At 43.0% G+C, this 17627-nt stretch overlaps 1 protein-coding gene across 22 annotated transcripts in view; it reads right to left on the reverse strand.

Moving 5' to 3' along the window:
* tnika (TRAF2 and NCK interacting kinase a) overlaps positions 1-17627 on the reverse strand; it is a 56479-nt gene that overhangs the window by 4606 nt on the left and 34246 nt on the right. Inside the window, exons 14-33 of one of the 22 annotated variants that reach the window (XM_069535917.1) lie at positions 16322-16408; positions 14985-15176; positions 14172-14720; positions 10551-10715; positions 9746-10018; positions 8988-9094; positions 8353-8468; positions 7614-7711; positions 7379-7402; positions 6431-6499; positions 5478-5584; positions 5176-5278; positions 4871-5020; positions 4546-4645; positions 4255-4425; positions 3994-4137; positions 3110-3244; positions 2436-2536; positions 2195-2344; positions 1704-1721 (exon numbers count right to left, since the gene is read on the reverse strand). In XM_069535917.1, coding sequence (XP_069392018.1) covers positions 1704-1721; positions 2195-2344; positions 2436-2536; positions 3110-3244; positions 3994-4137; positions 4255-4425; positions 4546-4645; positions 4871-5020; positions 5176-5278; positions 5478-5584; positions 6431-6499; positions 7379-7402; positions 7614-7711; positions 8353-8468; positions 8988-9094; positions 9746-10018; positions 10551-10715; positions 14172-14720; positions 14985-15176; positions 16322-16408 — 2859 coding nt within the window. Of the gene's footprint in view, positions 1-1703; positions 1722-2194; positions 2345-2435; positions 2537-3109; positions 3245-3993; positions 4138-4254; positions 4426-4545; positions 4646-4870; positions 5021-5175; positions 5279-5477; positions 5585-6430; positions 6500-7378; positions 7403-7613; positions 7712-8352; positions 8469-8987; positions 9095-9745; positions 10019-10550; positions 10716-13607; positions 14721-14984; positions 15177-16321; positions 16409-17627 lie in introns of those variants that run through there. The other 21 variants (XM_069535921.1, XM_069535924.1, XM_069535919.1 and 18 more) reach the window with 21 other exon arrangements.

A 17627-nucleotide genomic window follows, 5' to 3' on the forward strand; every position in this document is an offset into this window, starting at 1 on the left:
TTCGTCAGGATTCAATAACATCTGCTCAACATAAAAGCACCATCTGCCACCATCTGCATTAAAGTACAACATGTTTCAGCACTGCAATAGAAAGCTTTTTTTATTACATTTAATTTTCTATGTGCGTGGCATAATCCTCTAAAGAGCTATCCACAGTTTGCCAAATATCAGGAGCATCGAAAGGTCCAAACTTTGGATCGTTACCTGAGACGCGTTTGTCCCGTAAAATAAGCTAAACGACAAATGATGGCACTTTTTCTACGACATTAATTAACAGGAGTAACATCAGGAGGGAAGGATAACACACACATATGGACAGTGATGGATTCTGTGCACCTAAAAGTGTAGGACAAACCTGATTCTCTGAGCCAGCAGAGCAACGTTAGATATGGAGCACGACAAGTATCATATACAGTAAGTACAAAAAATTAGTGACACGGTTGTGAAAAAAACTAATCTTAGCCCACAAGAAGCTTTAAAAATGGCACATATACGTACTGCTTCCCTGACCACATTAGAGGAGACATATTCTGCTCATTTTCAGTTTCATAATTTTGAATTGTGTTATTACAGGAAAAAAAGAAACAGGCTCTAATGTTCAGAAAACACATCACTGTCCTCATATTGTCCATTGTTGCAGCTCCTCTGTCAGCCTCTGTTTGAAACACTTGGTTTTAGTTCCTGTCTCTTCAGGCCCAGTCTGCTCTGATTGGCCAGTTGGCGCTCTCTGTTGTGATGTCGGCCCCGGCTCTGGCTGTAGCTGTGTCTTAATCTACAGAGAATTTCTGTGATTGGCGTCACCAGCTCGTCCCGCCCTTCCTCTTGTTGCCTTGCAACAGAGCTGCAGTTGGATGTGATGACAACACTTGAATGCCTCCTTGTTTTTTAACAAGCTGTTCGATTGAGCTGAAGACCAGATACTTAAGCACTTCTTACATCTCGTTGCTTGCCAATGCCATTAAAAACGGTTTGTCGCCGAAGTGATGAGTTCTGGGATATCTTAGATTCGGAGGGACCCGCCCACTGGAGCCTTTGCTTCTCAAGGACCGAAGGACACATTTGACTGAAGCCTTCAAAAAGGGACAGTCTTAATGTGCCACTGTGACGCAATTGGTCTTCACATGCAGCGTCCTCTGATGGAAGCAGCCCAGTCAATTAAGACACGGCTCTTAAATGACTTTGTTGGAATGTTGCACAAGTATCGACATGACAACTGACAAGGTGTTTCTGGAGCTTCAGGCTTTTCTGCAGAGGAGAGGAGCTTCCTTTTACCGCATACTTTGTTTTTTATCTTTGCAGAACTTACACATACACGAAGAAGATAAAAACACATTTGAGGAACGATCAACTGAAATAGCATCATATGTCTCCTTTAATAAAGTAGCTTACTGCACACATATTAAATATGAGATTGTAACGTAACTTATTGATTGGTTGCTGAGATTCAAAAGAACATTTTTAAATAAAATAAATATTACTGAAACATCTCCTCGTAGCAAAGACATATTTCCATGTGTCAAAGTGACGTCTGCTGTGGGTAAGATGAATTTTATTCACACAAACCGAAATCTAGCGAAGTTAATCCTTTAATGTCTACACTAATGAACTGTACTGGAGGTGGACACAGTGCTTCTCTGCATCTTCTATGAGGTTTAACTAAGGATCTAACGATCTAGTCTACGAGGTGGAGGGCAGGACGTCACCTTCGTCTGTTTGGCACACTGGAGGAGAGAAGTCAGGAAAGGAGAGAGAGGAAGCAAGGATGATAGGTCATGAAAAATTTCAATACATGTTCCATGGTGTGTCCACTTGGAAGGTTGGCACATTTGCGTGTCCTCATCTTTGTAATAAGTGGTTTAGATTTACTGAAATTTGGCCATAAAATCATCAGGAGTTTGGCATTTGAACTAATTGGAGTAAAAGCATGCGATTAGTGATGCCACCATGGAAAAAACACTAATCTGCACGCATGAACCAAAAACTGATGTGTTCAAGCACGCAAACAGAAAAAGTACCGATGATCTACCTCGCTCCCATGAGTGACGAAGGGACAATAATATTAACTAAATGAAAACTGACATGGGGGGAAAATGTTTGAAAATATGTTGATTTCAGGATTATTATTATTTTACAGTTTATTGAAGATTTACAGACGCACACATAGAAATGTACAAACACACAGCTCCGCACTTACATGTGAGGGGATGTAGATGTCGTAAGGGTTGCCCGAGTCCACGTCAATGACATGGAAGCCCACGCTGGAGCCATAGATGACCTTTAACCTTTGGCCTTCCTCCACCGTCAGGTCAACAAGCTGGGGACGGTGCTGCAGCTCGGTGAATGACTGGAAAGCAAGAGATGTATCAGTTACCTATGGTTGGAGGCTGATGAAGGAGTTTAGGAGATGGGGGGGAGGGAAGTGATCATTTTCATACCTTGAAGGCCATGAACTTGTGGTAGGGTTTGGGAGCCCAGGCGTAGATTTCCACTGAGTTCTTCAGAGCGATCACCAGGAACTTTATCCTCTCATATTTTACTACAAACATAAAGACGTATATATACATGCTGAGTTCACTCAGATTTATTTTAATGTTTGTTTCAACAGAGAAAAGCGTCATGCACATTAAACTATTTATTCAAGTTGAAAGCTTCTTAACACTAGGACCATATTTGTAAACCTTAAGCTAAAGCTAAAGGGGTAACTGGTCTGAATCTCTTTGCATTTGATGAGATTAAAAACATGAAGGGGAAGATCTGCCAAAAAGTCAATTTGTTAGAATAACCAGTATATAATTCTAAAAGCTCATTTTTGGGCTGCAAATCAACTTCCCTTTACAGCATTAAACGTACTGAGATGCATCAAATACTAAAGGTAAAATGCAGTTGAAAGAAAAATAGATCACTTATACAACAACAAAAAACTGTTCTGAAAGCTGCTTTATATTTTAAATTCACAGTTTACATTTTACCTATATATGAAGTCTTTGTGTGTTTACGTTATTAACACCAATGCATAAATGTGTATGTTCCTGAATGCAGAATATTATATACTCACTTAAAAGAATCAGCGTGTCAGCACATAGACAAACAAGCATGCACAAACACGTACCAACTTTATAATGCACACAGCCCTCCAGCTCGCCAACTGTTATCCAACCCTGCTTCTTTTCTACCTCAGGGTCATTGTGTAATATTCGGTTCCTCAGCCAGGACAAGTAGTAGACACGCAACTTATTCTTTTTCCCTGAGAGAGGAGGGACAGTAGGAGAAAGAGACACGAGATCAAATTCACTCGGATGAAGTGGCAAAACCTAAAGTCAATAAGAAACGTATTCAGACGTAAACAGCACAAACAAAGGCAGATTTCCTAGGACTTTCCTAGATTTTTACTTTTAGAAAAATACACAGGCCTTTTCTTTTCCTGGGAATATTCATATAATGACAGGTAATAATATATGCTATGGTCTGTCTTTTATGTGGTAGACAGGAGGTTCAAAAAAGAAAAACAAGGTGACGGTAGTGCTCATGCCTTTCCTTTGGTATATCTATGTTTCACATTGTTGGGGTTAAATAGAAAACATCTGTTAAAAGTAGAAATGTCGCACTGCAGTTGTATGCCTCCCCCAACCTGTGCTGTTTCAATCTTGCTTCCAGATTCATATGAGGTCACTGCGACCTTTGACCACTGAGATCTATCAGTTAATTGAAGAAATTCCAGAAAGGCAGCCTTGAGATATCATGTCCAAAAGACCAAAAACATGTTGTGAACATTTCTGCCAAATTTGAGCAATTTCTCTCAAGGCTTTCTTGAGATCTCATGTTCACAAAGCAAAAAATGACATCACAGTGACCATGACCTTTGACATTTGACATCATGTTCGCAAATATAGAACCAACAACCAGAAAACATAACTAATTGGCTTCTGCCAGCACAGAGGCATAAAAATCAATCCAGATATGGTGGATGTGTGTGTAAGTGTGTGTCAGACCTACCAGATATGGTGACGAGCACGTTGAGCCCTTCCAACACATCCATCTGCAGGAAGCGCCTTCTGGTGATGAGGTTATAGACTTTGCCCTGTCCGCTCCGGTCAAGCAGCATTAGACCATTCTCTGTCCCCACCAGCAGGTTCACACCTACACACACACACAGTACATACAAGAGTTAGAGGCACAGAGAGATCCACACACACACACAAACAGAGGTGGGGATGTTGTTCTGTGGTGGAGAGGACAGAAGATGCAGCCTCTCACCCCAGAGTGCAGCACAAAGGATCTCCGAGTTGAAGCGTTTCTTGTATTTGCGGATCTCAGGCGTGTCACTGTGCGGCCTGATATTGGTGGGGTTGACGTTGACCACGGAGATCTTTCTGGCTTCGTTTAGTCGAGCCTGCTCCTGCCTCAGCAGCTCATTTTCAAACATGGCTGCGGCACCACAGAAGAAGAGAAATATGGGAAAAGAGATGAAGAAATGTTTGATTTTCTTTTATTATAAAACAGATGCTAGTGAACTATGTGACCAAAGCTTCCGTAGGTTTTCTGTACCTGCCGCCGAGTTCTCATCGTCATTGTCACTTGGGGATGTTTGATAGACACGAGGATCAACGAATGGGGTAAAAGAGGCTTTGGACCCACCCACGCCGAACTGCAAATAAAAACATTTTGATATTAATCAACATCAGACATTTTCTTTCAAATTTGTGTCCTTTAAAATTTAGTCTTTGATTTGAATTTGTAGATTTATTTTTTATTAACCTGTGTTTCATTCATTGGTCTGTATCCAGGAAAGGGTGTTAATGTGTGTGTGTGTGTGTGTGTGTGTGTGTGTGTGTGTGTGCGCTTGCGTGTGTGCGTGCGTTGTTTGTTTGACCTCGGCCATGTCGCTCAATTCCTGCAGGGCTGAGGTGGGCGTGGCTGACGGAGAGTTGCTCTGCTGGACAAGGTCAGGTAGGTTACCGTGGTTACTGTGATTCCCAAACCCGTTGCTCTCAGTGTGGGCGCCTCGTCTCCTCTCCTCTGCCTGAGAGACACACATATATGTTTACAGGAAAGTGAGGACATGAGTAGAAATAAAAGATGTGTGAATGAAGACATTTTGTTTGATTCATTCAAGTCCAGGTGGCTTTTGTGTGTGTAAGTGTGTGTGTGTGTGTGTGTGTGTGCACATATCATCACCTCTCTCATCACTAGAGTGCCGTCCTTGGAGCTATTATAGGCATCTCCCAGAGAGTCCTCTGTCAGCCCTCCATACGACTCACCGCTACTCTGCACCGCTGGCCTGCAGGACACACACACACACACACGCACAAATACACACACACACGCACACAAAAAAAATAGACATAGATCAGATCATTTGCAAAAGCAATCCTGTTAAAATCTGTCGTGACAAGCTAGTGGGATGGACATAGGTATCTTAACAGAAATGGACACTGACAGGTCCAGCTTGTAAAAAAAATACAGAAAAGACGACTTACATGATGCGGGGGATGTCACTAACAGCTACTGTCCCATCATGCCCCACTGTCTCCCCGTCCTCATCACTGCTCTCTGATTCATCACTCGAGGACGAGTAGTCTGTCACCTTTATCAGAGGAGCAGGTAAAAATGAATGTCTGATGAAGAGAACAGCTCAGAAACCCTCTGGGATACAGCTCCGTGATAAGACTGTATTTATCAGGGTTGTAGTTAAATTAAATCCCAAACTCATTTGGACTCATTTTCAAAATCTCTGTGCTTTGACACTGGAATCATTCAGATGATTAAAGTTTTTGACCACTAGTAGTGATATGGAGCTAATTCTTACCAGTGAGCGCTTTTGCATCATAGACACACACAGGCACACACACAAAATGTGAAATATATTTTTATGCAGCTGATCTCAAGATGTTATCAATCTACAGTTGGATGTACAAAGTACTGCAAACTCTGGGATTTCTCTTTAAGATTCATCAGAGATTACCATCATTTTGCAAAAGTTCAAAAGGCAAAACAACCTTTTTAGATACGGCTGGTCAGAGATCTGTAAAGAAAAAATGAAACCAAGAGTAGAGTAGTTTGAAGTAATGTGTTGTTTTTGTGTCCAACATGGTATCCATTATAGATTTTGGGTTGCCCTATGAAAATGAGTCAAAATGAGCTTTTCACCGTTTATGTTTGCTGATATGAAATCTTTGATTGTTTTACAACAATGAAGAAAATATTTTTTATTTTTACATTTTAGTAAAAAACATGTTTAATTTCTTACTCAGAGTTCAATATAGATTTCATTCTCTTTTTTTAATTCTATTTATGGTTATTTATAATAAAGATTACGGTGAAATAGTAAAATCTCGGTTACTAGGAGATATTTAAGGAATCATTTGATATAGATATATTAGGTTATGAAATGTTGCCTCTTATCGTTATTAGATACATCCTCATACATTACCTTGACTGGAGGTCTGCTGCCCTCCTCTACCCTCAGCTCTCTGAGTTCCTTCGCCAATGCACTGAGGTCCTGTAGAGACAGAAGAGGAGAGGAGACACGAGCAAAGTCATTCAATTCTGCATCATCAGAAACAAAGGGGCCGATTTACATTCAAGAGCGAGAGGGGAGCAGAGGAGGGCAAAGAGTTCGACACACCCGACTGATCCGTCGTCACACAAAAACATCCCGGCCTGTAAAAACAGCTTTTCCTGGAACAAGAGTGCTTATCTGAGACCACTTTATTTTTGGGGCTTAGCGACACAAATTTTTTTGTGAAATGCGGAGTGATCACAGACGAGCACTTTCATTCCCTCACCACATCACAAGCAGGTCAGAAGAAGAAAAAAGAAACGAGACAGATAATCAGGCTGGAGGTTCTACTGGAGCGCAGCATCACTCCGCAACCCCCCCCCCCCCACCCAATCATTCCCATTCCAACTGACCCGTGGCCCCCCCCTCTCCCTCCCCATTCAACCCTGCCGATGGATCAGACCAAATCATGCAGACGGAGGTGTAGGTGGTGGGTGGGGCAGGGGGCGGGGGGGGGGGGGGGGGGGTCATACACGGTGGGCTTACCAGCTCCTCCTGACAAGTAACCGTGACAAACCAAAAAAACAGGAGAAGAGATTTAGAGAGTGTTCAGGTGCTTGTCAGAACAGGTCTCTAACACACACACACACACGCAGATATACCCGCATTAGCACGCGCCCACGTACACTCTCTCAGGTACGTGTGTAGAAGCACACATGCACCGCTGCCGCCAATCACACCCCCTGATGTTTCAAAGTTACTGTCATTGTTTTGTGAAAGCAACTCCACCATGCCAGGGTAAAAAGAGGGTCTCTGAAGATGGAGGCAAAAAGGAAAAACCAGGATTAAAAAAAGAAAGGGGACTCGAGTGTCACTAACCTCATCTATGGCTTTCTTATAGCTCTGAAGAACGAGAGGAGAAAGAGAGAGATGCAGAGGAGGAGAGAAAGCAAGACAGAACCAGATGAATAGCAGGAAAAAGTGGATGAGAGACCTGTAGAAGATTCCCGGAGAGGAGATTGCTTTGATTTGAGTGTGTGTGTGTGTGTGTGTTTGTGTGTGTGTGTGTGTGTGTGAGTGTGTGTTTGTTTGTTTGTGAGTGTGTGTGACTCACTGCAGGTCTGCTGGGTCTGGCTGATTCACGGCCCTCCTCCTGTTTGGACTTTGCCTCCTGATTGGCTCCTGGAGGGGATCCTTCCTGCTTGGTTTGACCTAACAACAAGACAGTAATTACACACTCGACCTACAAAACAAGCGTTGTCAGAATCAGCAAAAGTGAGTGGTGATTTGAAGAGATTAGTTTAAAAAGGGTTCAAGCGTTTATCTGTCTAAAAGGTTTCAGTCTAAATGTGTCCTATAATATGATTTCATTAAAAATAAACTGTTACTGTTGAAATCACACTGCAATCATCAAGAATTTTAGGCTATTTACTATTTTTCTTCAAACTATCTTTCTCATCTTTTACATTTCAGGGAATATTTACGGCCTGACCACACCTCTACTTCTCTTTATGCCACGTGTTTGTCAGAGGGAGATCCATGCATATCTTAGAAATCTCTCCGGCCTGGTGTTTGACACATCGCTCTACGCCTCCCTCTATCTCCCTCCCTCATTTCCTCTCCCCTGTCTCTCTGGAGGCGGAGAGCAACAGGGCACATCAGACAGGTTGATCAGAGCAGAACTGCGACTGACAAAGTCCTGCTGATAGTCTCTGAAACACACCGACGCCGTGTCGGTGTACGTGTGTGTTTCCCGTACACACACCAGTTTTTAGTTGTTCGCAAACAAGGGTGAAGGTGTATTTGGGTGAGTGCGTGTGTGTTTTAGAGTTTGAGAGAGTGTGTGTTTGTACCTCTCCTCTCAGCTGAGCCTCCCTGCGATGAAGGGGAGGAGGAAGACGACGAGTTGGAGGAGGTTCTTTGCAGCATGGCGTCCAGAGAGAGCTCAGAGCGCCGCAGGTCTGGGTTACTGCAACAGGAAGAAAATATTAGTTTCACTAATTCTCAGATCCTTTAAAATGATATACCAATTTCTATAAAACATACAGATATATACAATGTAGAAATGCAAGATTTACCGCCTTCGTTATGTTTTCATAGTTCTAACGCTTTCGATAATATGCAAGTATTTGCTAATGTAGCCCCTTTTTTGTTATTATATAATAAAGTTGCAGAGGATTTATTTCATAAAAACAAAAGATGGATAAACTGCAACTTTTATGGTGTAAAAAACAGATTTAGGCAGTTTGACAGAACATTTGCTTCTTTATCACCAGTTGAGGAATGAGATAAGTGTTTTCTCTCTTTATGAACAGTTTTGTTCACTTTTATAGTCTTTGTAAAAGTAGCACTTTTTTATATTTCATTATATTGTGTTTTGAGATATACAAAAAAGGTGCAAGTGGCTTAATGGATGATTGATGCTATAACTGTGACTTCAGATTTAGTTTGGACTTCAGAGGTGTGAGTGTGCTAATGTGAGCTTTACCTGGCCCGTATGAGCTGAGAACCTGTGCGAGGGCCCAGACCCCCTCCTCCGTTCGGGGAATTCTTCCTGACCAGGGCTGGGGAGATGGATGTTGTTCTCTGGGGGACCTGAACACACGCAAATACACCCAGACAAAGTTTAATCCCCTCGTAATGAGTTCAGAGCTCGGATCAATGACGTTTTCCAAAAGGGATATCATATCACCGTTGACTGGTTTGTAAATGATACACCTGCCCCGGTTGAGAATGCCAACAAAGTCTAATCAGAATTAAAATCACGGGGTGGAAAATGAAGCATTTCATATCGTGTTTGTGTTTCCAAGTCAACAGCTTAATCCCGGCAGCATTTTTCAAATTCTGCACAAGCTTGTTAAATCCCTGCAAAGCCCACTCCTCTCGCTGTAATTTCAACATCACTTAATTTACATCATCGGACTGGAGAGGATAACGTGTGTGAAATTATACATCACAGCCTCAGTCAATTTCAAAACCCGAACAAATGATGAAAAACTAGACGTAATCGAATCAGCACTGGAATGTGATTACCTTGATGTGCATGATGAGGCTTGTTTGGATATTAACGATTTCATATTTTTGCCAGCAAAATGTTTTTTAAATCTGGATGATTGAATTTGATCTAAAATTATTTGTTGTAATCTTTGATGTATGTGTAATGGCTGATTTGAATGAATAAAATAAACAACATTTACATAGTTTTTTGTGACACCTACAGAAATCTTCTTTCTGAATTTGACTCACCTTTGGTGGAATGTCCTCCTCTCTCAGCCACGCAGTCCTGTCCCGCTCTCGATCGCGCTCTCTGTCTCGTTCCCGATCACGTTCCTCCCTGCCAGTGATGCGCAGCTGTGGTCCCGGGGTGTCAGAGGTGGGGTCTGAGTTCTGCCGGGGCATCTCGGGCCTGGGGGACCCCACAGTGACGCCCTCACTCAGAACTGAACCCGTCTGTTCCTGGAGAGACTGAGAGCCGGACATGGAGCTGGAGTGGGTCTTCACTGGAACAAGGTGAGCCATCTGAGGGATGGAGAGGGAGAGAGAAGATGTGAAGGGAAGGAGTCAGGTAGATTGGAGGAGGTTGAGCATGGCACAGATAGAGAAACAGAGGATTAAAGGAGAGGAAGTGGGATGGAGCCATATTGAGTGGAGTATGGTTTAGAGAAAGGAAATAAATAAAATGTAAAAAGGAAAAAGGCAGGAGTGATGGAGGAGAATAGTAGAGGTGGAGAGAGAGCCAGACAGTTCGGGAGAAAATGGTAAAGATGGAGACAGAAACAGAAAAAAAGGCATAGATAACAGAGCAGAGGGGGGGGGGTGGAGTTTCAGGATAATTATTAAAATGTGTGAATATGTCAAGAAGACATGCAAGAGACAAAAGATGAAAAGGAGAGAAAGGGAAAGAGAGAGACTGACGAATATGAAGCCAAGAACGTTTATAATTATAAGGCACAAGGAGCAAGGAAGTATGTTTATTATTTGCTTGGAAACACTGTGGTCACCAGGAAACACACCCACCGTTTCACATTTGCACACTCACACACACACACACCTGTGGTTCGATGGAGCGGTGGATGGGTGGGGTGCGGGCGGGCTGCATGCCCCCGCTGCTGAAGGACTCGGAGCGGGGAGGGAGGGAGGGGTCGGAGATGCGGTTGGACACTTTGTGCTGCAGCGCTGGGGAGCTCTGTCGGTTCAGCTTAGATCGCTCCTCCACCTGGGACAGGTCACATACCACTGTCACTCACTCAGCACTTCAGCACTTCACCAATCACCACGCTCGATCCACTCTGGGCATCAACGCAACCCCCCACCCCATGCATCCCTACGAGCCACCAGACCGTCTCAACGTCCCCGCGCGCTGTGGGACAACAACCACAATGTGACACGTAACAGATCTGGACTGAATGTTTATGATTTCTCACATTGCCTGATGTATTTTCAATCATCTTTGAACTTAATTTTGCATTTATTCATTTGCCAGATGCTTTTGCCTCAGGTGATTCACTAACTATAAACATGCCATGGTGTATGAAGGAGAAGCCGCCATGCAAGTTACTGCACGGCTTTATAATAAAGAAGCATATAAATACTTAGAAGTTTGTGACTCAAGATCGAACTTGAACCGAGGAATTCAATGGAAATATTGGTTGTAACTTGTCTTAGTATCTCTTGAGGAATAACACAACCCCAGCATTCTGTAAAATAAATCCCTGATCATAGAACTCGGAAGTTGAGGGTGCCAATGTGTTTTGGCTGTAGATTTTCCTCTTTTTCTACCACCATCTGTCTTTTGATTGTTTTCTGTCCCCATCTGTTTATGTACTAATGTGTCCCACATACAGCTGAGGAGTAAGAACGTCTGGTGGCTGTGAGGAAAGGTCAAGACTGATCTCTAATCTCCTACAGCACCACACCACATTCAGACTACAATCATGGATTTGAGCGGGTGCAAGGGCAGACATATGAAACCATTGACTGTTTGTGCACTTAAACGTTTGAGTTGACTGTTTCCTACAAGTTTTGGGAGTGCGCATGTGTGTCAAATCCAACACGCACCGTATCTCTGTGTGTGAGGAAGGCAAAAAGCTCCTCTTGCCAGGGTAATCAGATTATGAGATTATCTGCTGTGCAGCAAGAGAAGGCTCCGAGGAATGCTTCCAGCTGCCCCAATCACACTTTTCACTATAACCAATCTACTCAACGGCCCTTGGAGGCTTGAGTCATGGATCAGTAGAGCATAATGTCAATAGCCATTCAGGTAAACATGCGTGTGCAGTGAGAACTATCCCCTTCGGAAGCTTTCTGTATTTCCACATGAGCTCATAATTTAGAGGAATTACTCAAGATTATGACTTGGGTCAGAGCAAGTATGATATACTGTGTCCTTCCTCAAATCTTTGTTAGTTACCCACTAGGGAGTCAACTACATTTAGGCAACTATAACATCTAATACTCAGGGGAACTTTATTTCTTCATTTTGGAAGAGCAACGCACGGAGAACCGATGGAAAAGAAACAATTGGTGATTCAGGCGATCGAAGAGTTTGATCTGTGGACGCAGTGTGTGATCAAAGTTAGCATTAACATCAGCTGACCTACAAGAGAGAGAAAGATTAGTATTAGAGGAACCCTTCACAGGAGAAAAACCTTTTGGGTAGTGCTGCTTCAGTCTTTGTCACAAGTCTACCACCCAAAAGCTTTTTCTGCTATGGTAGAGATACTAAGAGAGGGAAAAAAAAGAGCATTGGAGGAAGTTAATTATGGCCGTGGCTGCATCTACGCAAAGAAAGGACAGAGAAAAAGAGATGGAGGACAAAGGCTTCATTGTTTGTTAGAAGGATCCCGTCACCAATTGGCCAGCACCCATCACCAAGCCTGGATTTGATCGAGTGGTTGACTAACCTACTAGGAAGTTGGTGTGGGTGGGTGTCCCTGATGACACAGACACCGAAGTGTCAGGAAGCAGGGCTTGCCATGGTGCATTGTGGGGTATGGGGTGATGAGGGTCACAATGGGGCTGGGAGGGTGTGGGCTTAATACAGGGCGGAGGTTGACTAATTGGGGGATATTAGATGATCCCTGCTCCTCTCCTCTGGATTTCCGTCCCAGTAGATTATTATAACAATGTCTCTCTGTATGTATGTGGAACATATCTCGCAAACTGTTATCAGCGTCACTCTTGGCTTGTGTGTTGTTAATGGCCTGAGGAGGTGTAGTGTTATATTTGGTGCGATCTGGATGCACAATAAGTTTAATAAAATGTGAATAACCGGGCAGTGCCTTGCAGTCAATGGGGAACGGGTGCTGCAATGCCTTGTGCTGAATAATAGTTTTTATTTAGCAATTTATGAAAAACAGCAATTAAGTAAATGATTCAAACTTATGTTTGCACGCATGAAAAACATTTAATATAAAATCAGAGCGAAAAACTTTATCCGATTAATCGTCCCTTTTACGGTTTCAGAATAAAGGCTGCAATCACCAGCATCAAATATATTCAATGTAGAGTATTTTCAAACGTAATGTCAAGCTTGATAGAGATAAATGTGGATATATTTGTTTACAGATCTTTAATGTACAAAGTGTGTATGTTTGTGAATTGTATGCACTGGATGTATATTTCTGCTTATGAGGACTTCACCCCAAGTGTTGGATGAATCCCAGTGTCAGGATTCATCGTGTAGTTGCAGAATTAATCAGTCTTGTGACAAATGTACTTATTGTAAGTCGCTTTGGACAAAAGCATCTGCTAAATGCCCTAAATGTAAATGTAAATGTCTACGAATTCCACTCCGCCTGTCTGTGTGTGGGATGCACAAACTAAGTGTGATGTAGTCAGGCGATATGTTTAACATTAATAAACACTAATAACGACAACAAGTGGGTCTCCAGTTTGGGGTTCTGCATACTGAGTCGAGCGTCACCAAATGGCTCACTGGCCCTGGACTAGAATGCAGTTTATGGGTCCTTGGTAAACAGCCCATACCAAACAGGCAGGTTTAAAACGTCACTGCATTAGTTATTTCAATCACAACTATAGAAGTACAAACATGTTTGTGTGTGTGTGTGTGTATGTGTATGTGTGTCTGTGGTTGTTCTTATTTATATTTGCTTTCAAGAAGGGTCTATAATTCAAAGGAAAGGCTGTAAAGAGAGATGAAGGGAAAAAGGTTTTAATGAACTATGGGATGTGGAAAATGTGCGGATAAAGGCCTGACACGGGAGTTTGTTGGGGTGACTGATATGTGTTCGGAGGATTTTCGATAAATGTCCTGCCGGTTAGACGGCTTCAGTGTGAAACTCGCTTCTGAGGGAGAGAGGTCAGACATAGAGGAGCTACTTCTCTTCCTAGCTCCTCCGTCTCTAGGTGATGTAGGGGAAAAGCGGGGACTGTAATCAGGGGCGAGGAGATTGCCCCAGTTGGAGTCAGGTGAGAGGGAGTTATTTTGTCTGAGAGGGGATGAGCAGAAAGTGCTTTCAGGCCAGGATTCAGAGAGGGATTCATCAGAGGAAAAAACTGGGAACTTGTTCTCAGAGGGAATATTGAGGTTGTGGATGTTGGTGAGGCTGACAGCCAGCCTCCCCCCTTCCAACTTTTGATCATTGGGTTCTATATCTACATCTACTCTAAGGCAGGGTGAGTGCGACCGGGCACGAGTAAAGCGACTAACCGGTTTGACAGCAGGGTCGGAAACATGTTTTGATCCAGACTGGAGTATCTGGATCTGTCCTTGCGCCTGAAGATGAAGGGGAAGGGCCTTAAAGTGTTGGTCTGGAGACAATTGCCCCATGATGCCTACCTTACTGGGTGCAGAGATAGCCCTTTCTCTAGGATTGTGCACTGAATAAGACTGGCTCATTGGCCCTGGACTAGAATGTAAATAGTTCCTTGTAGGGCCCTTAATGGGTCCTTGGTCAGCAGCATGGTTCTGTATCTGGTTCTTCCCTGGACTGCGGCTCCTCCTATTGACTTCCTGAGCCCTCAGCTCCCTGACCTGCTGACTTATCTCCTGCTTCAGTGCCAGTTCTGGGGATTCATTGGGGTCAGATGAAATACAGATATGGGGAACGTGGGTGGAGAGGTGGGACTGGGTTCGCCTAGGGGCTTGGGATCTGGGTTGGCCTTGAGAATAAGATGATGAAACTGGTTGGTTGAATGACTGGTGATGTCGTAGGTGCGACTGGGGTGGGTTACCATGAGCATGCTTCTGCTTCTGGACCTAGAAGTCAGAGTCAGAGGAAGGTAAGTGACATAACAAACACTTAGAATATAGACATCACAGTAAGCAGCAGCATTAATTCTCAAGTATGTGCAGACTCTTACAGGAACATGGCATCTCGTGAGACCTGTGGAATAAGAAATTAACAACACAAAAAGTCCACTGGTATGTGAATGTGCACAAGGAGTCCAAACATTTAAGAGATAAGTCACGTCTTCAGATCCACATGCATGTTTTTGTATTTCATGCACGATGGAGACTTACCTCTTTAGCCCAGGCAGGCTTGTCTGTAGGATTGATGACATCTTTGTAGTGGTAAAGCTGTTTCTTCTCTGCTTGCCTTCCCTCCTGCTGCTGCTGCTGCTGCAGAGACACCAGGTAGGCTCGCTCCTGATGGAGCTGCCTCTGTAGCCGCTCCGCCTGCCGCTGCTCCTCTATCTGCTTACGCTTGTATTCCTGGAGGGAGGAAGGGAGAGAGACAGAGAGAAAGAGAGAGAGAGAGAATGTGGAAGGGAGGAAAGAGAGAAAGAAAGATTACGAGCGTGAGGAAGAGATGATAAGAGAGAAACACAGAGGGAGTCACAGATCAACACAGACACAGAGAAGTTATTGTTACACAATATTCAACCCATTAATGATCAGCAGTGAGAAAATTAGTAGTTGCAAATAATCCTCAGTATTTACTCAAATATGCTAGATGTGTGGATTTTACCAGCTTAGTATACACATAAGCTGTAAATTACCAATAGGATACTTGATGGACTTGTGTTATCTTTCAAATATTTGCAAATACTGTATCTCCCTTTCACAGACCATGCAAGACAGATAAACACACATATGGGTAAAACATGAAAAAAAACACACACTTAAAAAAAAAATTAGGGACACAATTTAAAAAATTTGGTATTGAATGTAAAATTTAATATTGGTGCTGATCGGGTCTGTGTCTCCCGGCTCCAGCATTTCTCGGTCCTGCACAGGTTCAGGTCCCAGAATTGAAATGATAGACCAGTTAAAGTCGGGTAGAACATTTCTGGTACTTTTGGGGTTCGGGATGTTACTAGGAAGGTTGGCAGAATGAAGCCACAACACATCCCTGGGTTTTGGTGTTTGGAATCAATCCTTTGTTTGGGTTGGATCTCAAAAGGAGCAGTGGACAAATACTGCAAGACTCTCTGTTGTATACCTTGCACCAATAAAGCACAAAACTGTTGCCCCCTGGACCCCCTATGTCCTGGACCAGACAAGGCCATGAAAGAAACATCCTCTCTGGAAAACATCAATGTCCAATTTCTGCAGGTTGTCTCGGCCAAGATAATTTGGGGCTGATCAAAACTGTTCTTCTTCACCCTCTGAGGAATCTTTTGAGATCCAGCCAACTAAACGGATCTGTACATGCAATCAGTGATCCGAATGAACACAAGTCAAGCATCTCAACTTCATGTTTTTCCTAAAAATCTGTAGCGATCGCGCTGAGGGACTCAGACTGTGAATTCCCTCACAGTCAGTTCCTCAACTGCCAATCGGGCACATGCAGTGGGGATATGGGGATCACACAGCACAGATGGGGGGCAGTGGTGACGTGGGAGGACTATGGTTACCATGAGTAACGCCTGTTCCTGCAGTAGCTGCTGCTGGAGAATCTCTAACTGCCTCTGCTCCTCTTCCAGCTGTCTACGTATATACTCCTGAGCAGCGAGGCACCAAGAGGACAGAGAAATAGTAAAAAAATCAGGAAATGTGAACATCAGAACACAGAGATAGAAAGAGAAATAGAGAAGATAATCTCCAGAGGTGGCTGCGAATGAGGAGAGAAGATGAGACTCAGAAGCCACGATGAAGCTTTGCATTCTCGAACAACTGTAATGCAAAACAAAGGCAACAGGACAAAGAGATGGAGGAAGAAGAGAGGTTTGAGGATATATTTCTAAACCACTAGTAAAGCGTGGGAGGAGAGTATCAGAGATAAAGCAGGAAAGAGATAAAACATACACACCAGAGCAGCAGTTAGTTCAATGAGAGGACACGAGAGAGAATTGCGGCAAAGATGAACAACAGAACCATCAAACTACAGTTCATACAGCCGCAGAGTGGGAGAAACAAACAGGACCAGCAGATATTTAAATCTCTACATCTATAAAGGTTTCTGGTCTGCACATATAATAATAAAAACCTAATAGGATCGTTATAATCATTTTACACTGTGAATGAAGTATTGTAATCCAATAATGCTAACCGTTGATTTATCTTTTCATCGTGAGGGTAAAAATCCAAGAAGCTAATCTGAAGAGACGTGTGTTAATTCAATATAATTTTGAGAATTACTGAAGTGTTATTTCAGAACAGCTCAAACGCTCAACAGTTTTGGCTTTGAAGAGATCATAAAATATCACAGCATTCAGCGGATCTAATCACGAGCAGTGTCATGGAGTCCAGCCATTTGTCTGGCCTCATTATGTACAGTGCCCTCAGCAGTGGCCTAAAGCAGCATAACTAAAGGAAGCTTGATCAAGAGGAACGTTTTAAGAGGCAACATAAGCATGGACAGATCGTCAGGATACTTATGAGACAGGATGTTTCTCATTTTCATAATATTGGGCAGGTGGAAGAGGGCTGTCCTAGAGACCTTATATAGTAAATACAATGACTGAGTGCATTTCTCCTCATCAGAGAACATGAACTATTACGAAAATTTGATAACTATAAAGAACAGTAACAACTATTGGCAGAAATTGAATATAAAATAATCATAGTGATGTTTTCACGACTATGTTTCATCTAAATTGTACTAATTGTTGTTTCCTTTACCCCAGAATGGGCCCTTTACATTGAAATACTTTATATTTGAATCGGGAGCGGGTCCTCTCTACTGAGGCAGGCATGTTTTTTTACAGTAATCCAAACCGG

Source organism: Paralichthys olivaceus, chromosome 12 (genome assembly GCF_024713975.1).
Source record: "Paralichthys olivaceus isolate ysfri-2021 chromosome 12, ASM2471397v2, whole genome shotgun sequence".
NCBI classification, from domain to species: domain Eukaryota; kingdom Metazoa; phylum Chordata; class Actinopteri; order Pleuronectiformes; family Paralichthyidae; genus Paralichthys; species Paralichthys olivaceus.